This window comes from Coffea arabica, unplaced genomic scaffold (assembly GCF_036785885.1).
Source record: "Coffea arabica cultivar ET-39 unplaced genomic scaffold, Coffea Arabica ET-39 HiFi ptg000040l, whole genome shotgun sequence".
In the NCBI taxonomy this organism is placed as follows: Eukaryota; Viridiplantae; Streptophyta; class Magnoliopsida; order Gentianales; family Rubiaceae; genus Coffea; species Coffea arabica.
In genome coordinates this window covers 138,462-144,560 of record NW_027266188.1, presented here as the reverse complement: position 1 = coordinate 144,560, position 6,099 = coordinate 138,462, and the positions used below count along the sequence as shown (strand labels likewise).

At 39.6% G+C, this 6,099-nt stretch overlaps 1 protein-coding gene across 1 annotated transcript; it reads right to left on the bottom strand.

Annotated features, from left to right (window-relative positions):
• Positions 1 to 443: 443 nt before the first annotated feature.
• On the bottom strand, positions 444 to 2,165 carry LOC113693922 (F-box/kelch-repeat protein At2g44130-like). Its single transcript, XM_027212699.2, has one exon. It carries the CDS (start codon positions 1,837 to 1,839, stop codon positions 808 to 810), a length of 1,032 nt encoding a protein of 343 aa, XP_027068500.1. The 5' UTR covers positions 1,840 to 2,165; the 3' UTR covers positions 444 to 807.
• Positions 2,166 to 6,099: the final 3,934 nt, after the last annotated feature.

Sequence of the window (6,099 nt, the reverse complement as noted above, 5' to 3'; positions counted from 1 at the left end):
CTTGCTGCGGATATTTTAAATAGCAAAATTGACTGTCCTTGGAAGGCTCTAGTTGTATATTCTGATATAAAAGATTTAATCTCATCTTTCAAGGAGCTGATTATTTTTTTTTGTATATCGTCAATGTAATCAAACTGCTAGCTTTATAACTCGTTATCTCAATAGAGTTGATAAAATTATTTTTTAATCAAAATTTCACCCTGCTTTTCTTAGAATTGTAAAGAAAGATAAGAGGAAAAAATTAACGATTAGGGTGTGTAAATTTTTATTTTGTTATATAAAACTCGTCAATTCTCCAAAAGAAAAAAAAAAAGGAGATTTAAATCAGAATCTGTAAAAGTGATCTACATGTGCTGTGCAAATGCCAAAAAGGGTTCAAAGAAAATTCAAGATATGAATAGGACAAGGCAAGCACCCAAAAAAGGCAAAGAAACAGATGAAAGTATCATCAATTCAATTGCATTAAAATTGAGGGCTTATAATATAATATCATACAAAGGCCCAATTACTTCACAAACCTTTTTTTCATCCCCATCACTCATCACTCTTGCTCCTCCTACCCTTTGTCATTTTACTAGCTACCACCGTAGAAATTTTACTCCCTACTAATTGCTTCACTAAAACTACTACTACTACTATTTATATTAGTTTGCATTTGTCATACCGGCTTTTTTTCTTAAAAAAAGAAAGAAAAAGAAAGAAAAAAAATCCCGATATTTAAAATACAAAAAAAAAAAAAAAGAGCCCCCAGAAAATGGGGGAAAAAAAAAAAGAGCCCCAAAAAAAAAAGAAAAAGAGAGACTCAAATCAAATCTCCACGTAGCAACCGGATTGAACAAATCCAGAAAACTCGTCAGGGACGTCCAGCTTGGTGAATTTGCCATTTTGCCCTCCTCTGCTCCTCTCTGCCAGGAAGAATCCATGGGGCGCACCCTGATAAGGTGAGCCCGTGACCAGGGCATTCTCCCCCAGGTCAACTCCACATGCACCGACTCGCACAGCCGAGTCGCACTCGGCCCAGCTTGTCAATTCCCCCTCGCCTCCCACCCTGACGCACGACCTCGGACACTGGGTCACCCTCCACCCGTCCTCCACTCGCTTCCACTCACCCGTTCCCAGCTCGTACCACTCGGCGCTGCTCTTGAACCCGCCCTGCGTCTCCGTATCGTACCCGCTCACCACCCAGAACTCCGACCCGATGATCGTCCCCTCGCACTCGTCTCGCTCCTCGCTCATCCGCCCCAGCTCGCTCCACTCATTCCCGTTGATGTCGTACACCCACGCCGAGCTCAGCGCGTTCTTGCTCTCGTCGTGGCCTCCGGCGACGAAGATTCGCCCCTCCACCGCGCCCACCGCGAAGAACGATCGGGTGGAGGGCATGTCCGCGCACTGAGTCCACCTCCGAGTCGTGAACTCGTACTGGAACACGTCCCTGACCGGGTCCCAGGTCGACGGGTCCCACCCGCCCATGACGAAGAGCTTCCCCTCGGTGCTGGCAATCTGGCAGAAGAAGGGCAGCCCAGCAGGGTACCTGGGAACCGGGTCGACTCGGTCCCAGGTCCCGGTGACCGAGTCGAAAACGGAGATCCCGTAACTCGGGGGGCCCAGCGGTTTGGACTCCGAGGGAACAGGAAGGGCCTGAACGAAGCAGGCAGCTTTGTGGGTCTGCCCGGCTTTTCTGCGGTGATAGTAGAAATCCCTGCTCTGGAGCAGATGAAGCCAGCACTTGCAGACTCGGGAGGCGACCCCGTGAGCTGAGTAGTGCAACCGAGTCAAGCACTCCAGAGCGATTTCTTCCGGCAGACCCGGGATCAACTCGACAAACTCTCGGGAACCCATTACAAGTAATTTCTCCCACTACTACTTCTACTACTATCAGGGAGATTGAAGATTGAAGTACAGCGGCAATTAAGGAAAAGAATCAAGCTGCTTCTTTGCTTCAGGAGATGGGGAGAGAAGATTCAGAAGAATGGGATTGAGAAATTGTGGGAAGGCGGTTTGCAGAGGGATATTTATAGGACTGCCGCTACTGGGCAGTGGCCAAATGGGAGAGGTGTACTGGTACTAGCAACAGAACAGAAAACGGTAGAATCACACGATGATTTCTCAAGGGATCAGGTCGACCGGTTCGTTCCACGTGGCCAGAATCGGTTTCTATTATAATCACAATCATTCAGTCTGTGATCTGATGGACGTGGAGTTGGAGAGAGGATTAATATTTGTGAATGACTCCCTATCTTATGTCGAAGATAAAGAGAATTTTTATGCTGGCATCCTTATCCCCTTCAATAATATTACTACCATGGGCCAATTTCTTGAAATATTGCCGATAAGACAAATCATCACAAATTTGGTGTTTCCCTGCTGCTTGGAAGGTGAGTTTTTCGGCTGTTAGTCTAAAACTTTATTGTATTTTAGTGTAAAAATTTTTAAAAAATTTTTTGATGTGTGTGTGTGTGTTTTTTTTTTTTAAATATTTTAAAGTGTATAGTTTAAAAATTTTGAAAAATTTTTTGAGGTTACTGTAGGTAAAATTTTTAAAAAACTTGTAGCGGATAAACTTGACTTCCAAACAATGCTGCAATTGAGAAAAGCTTTAAATAGAATTCAATTTATATTAGGTTTTTTTTTTTTTTAAAAATGTAAGACCAAAGCAAATTTTAGAAAATTTTCTTTTTAAAGAATATGATCAAAGCGGCAGATTTGGAGCACCGTTATTAAGAGTGTGGAATTTATGGCGTCAGGCAATAGTCACATCCTTAAACAGATGGATTAATCTTTCCTACATTGACAGTGTATACACTATGAATAATAATTATGCAAAATTTGAATTTGAAATTCAACTTTTGCACATGTCATGAATCCAACGATGATAGTATATACACCGTCAGTGTAGAAAAGATTTACTCTAAACAGATACGGCGAAGTCCTTTAGTCATTGATCATAATTGATCAACGGACAATACACTCCATCAGCACTTTTTTTTATTGTCATCCGTTCGATTAGTCGCAGATCAAGGCGAATTTTTGGCTATAAATACCTCATCAAATGCAGCCATTTCACCCCACACAACTCCATTTATTTACTTCCATTTCTCTACTTCGACCTATACCCCCAATTTCTTCCCCCCCCCCCCTATCCATAGCATTTCTCGAAGAAATCTTGCCCGCCAAAAAAGAAATCCTTCCCGTATGGAGTTTGTCACCCCCAGCATTGTCTCGCGCTTTAATCCATGACAATACTTTTTATTTAGCTATATTAGACATTTAGGGTTAGATGTTACATTATTTATAGTACCTTAAATTATTCGTAAAATAAAAAAATTTTAAAATAGGATACGACTTCGGCATTTTTTCAATTTAAATTAATTTTTGTATTTTAAAATGAAATCTAAACCTCGCTTCTAGCCATTCATCAATGGTTGATCACCGGTTATGATGAAAAAAATAACGGATTTTTAACATATTTTTTGTTTTAAACCATAATACATTCCAGACAAATTAGGGTTTAGGGTTGAAAAATTAGGGTTTAGGGTTTAGTTAAAAAAAAAAAGAGAATTTTATTTTAAATTTTAAAAAAAAAGTAAGCCTCCGCATCCAACGACCGATCAAAATTTTTCGTTCGTTGCATGCTCTATCGCATGCGGTGAACCATTTTTCTTTACAAAAAAATTCCGTTTCGTCCACTTTGAGGGGCAAAATAAATGAATATTTCACGGCCAAATGCGGCAACCCTAAGTTTAGTACAAATCTTAAAGCAACACTACTTTTCTAACGTTTTTTTGAAATAAGTAATATTTCAAGAAATTCGCCTACTGCCATACTCTAATTAGGCAATTTAGCGGTCCAACACTTTTCGTTTGGTAAGTAAAAGTTAGGAAAAATTCGATTGCGATCACCGTCACTGATCGATACATGCTTTAGGTACCATCATAGGTAGCTTATAAGGAAGGAATTCTATAAATTACCCATCATTAATACAGTCATCACATCAACGAAGAAATTCTTCGAACACATAATCTTTTATAGCGATTCCAAAGCTAAAGTTGAGTTTGTAAACTTCATTTACTGTCCATGGTTGAGAAATGGGAACTCAACCTGTTTCAACATCCTGGCCGCCATCCAAAAAAAGTCCTGGCCTGATCCCATTTTGGACGGAATACTCACGAGCCATTCCTGCATAGCCGATGGCTTACATTATGGAGCAACTGACAAGCATGAGCTCCTTGGTTCTATATTTTTATTCATGCGCACTTAAAAACAAGGTGCCATCCCTCGTCCTCATCCATACAGTTACTGTAAACTCCGTTGTCTCAATCTACCATTTTCTCTTCCCACTTCGACTTTTCTATGTAATTATCCATCAATCAAGTTGCTGGTTGCGTAGGACGAAAGTTCCCCTGCTGTCGTCTGGTTTCTTTCATTATCCTTAACAATCCTATGTTTTTGTAACTGTACAATCAAACTAGATTCACATGGAAATTTTCGCCCAACACCCACATGGACATGGTTCACCAATTAGGTTGAACTCGTAACCATGGGGACCTTGCTCACATTAGAGTCCTAGAACAATATGATTTTGATCCTCATGCTACGCCATTTAATCAAAGGGAAATCTTACATGAAGTAACTTGTATAGCAGGCACAAATGTTTAAGAGTTCCACGTTTTGTTCTTTTGGTTGCGACTTAATTTAGCAGTTTGGAGGACGAATAGAAGGATTAGTCTTTCATACACCGACAGCGTATGTACTGTCATCGTTGGATGAACGACAACCGTGCAAAATTTGAATTTGAAATTTAATTTTTGCACACGTGTCATGAATCCAACGGTGATAGTGCATGCACTGTCAGTGTATATAACATTTATTCTAAATAAAAACCAAATTATCCAAAATGTGGCAATTGTTTACAAAGAAAAATAAAAGTTGTCCAGATTGCATCTTTTTTCGAAGAGTTTTTAGAAGGGCAAAGAAAAATTACTACCATACTTTTAATGTGCGAAGTTAAAAGGCGATTGAGAAATGTACAGAAACAAATATCACGAATAAAAAATAAATAAATTTTAAAGAAAAGCAATCCAAACAAGATTTTTAGTTTCCACTCTTGTGAAGTTAAAGTTTTATTTTTTTCCCCACCTTAATCATGATTTGATTATGATCAATCACATTCACAATCCAACATCCAATGTACGACTGATTGAGAAATGAGGTTCCACGAGTGTTGCCGTGAGGTTGTCGCACACGGGAACAGCAATATTGGAAGATATCTAGAACCAGGCTTCTAGAGCATAAAGAGGGTGACGACGAGACAGGGGAGACGGGAAGGGGCGTGGCTTGACTTGACTCCTGCCTGTTATGAAATATGAAGGTGGAAAAGATAAGGTTGGGCTATGGTAGGGCCGGGTTGGAGCCCGTGGGACTCATAAACAGATCATACATTCATCAGACGAAGCTGTGGGCAGCCACGTGGCTGGATGAATACTAGATAAACTTTGCAGCAGCGAGGGTGAACTGATGACTGGGAATGAATCATTTTTGTCCCCCTTTTTTTAATAACATCACAACCAGGGCCGCAAAACCGGACCAACGTAACCCCACCCAAAAAAGAAAGAAAACAGAGGCAAAAATAATTCTCTCCAAAGAAGATGATATGATACGTACGATTTTTGAGGGCAAAATGTCCCTTTGGCGGGCTCTCAAACTATTAAATATAAAATTTAACTTTTCAACGTGCAACTGTTTTAGTCCCCCTTTAACTGATTAAAACGTACACTTGTAACCCTTTCATCATCGATGCTAGTCGATAGAGTGCAATGGAACAGTGGAAATAGGATTGTAAACGAATCGAACTGCTCGCGAGCCGCTCGAGTCGAAATCGATTAATATCGAGCTCGAGTCGAAATCGAGCTCAAAATATTAAGTTCGTTAGCTCGCGAGCTGGCTCACGAGTTCAAGTATATATATATATATATATAATATTTTTTTATTTTAAGTATATATATTTTATTTTTTATTTTAAGTATATATATATTTTTTATTTTTTATTTTAAGTATATATATATATTTTTTATTTTAAGTATATATATATATTTCTTATTT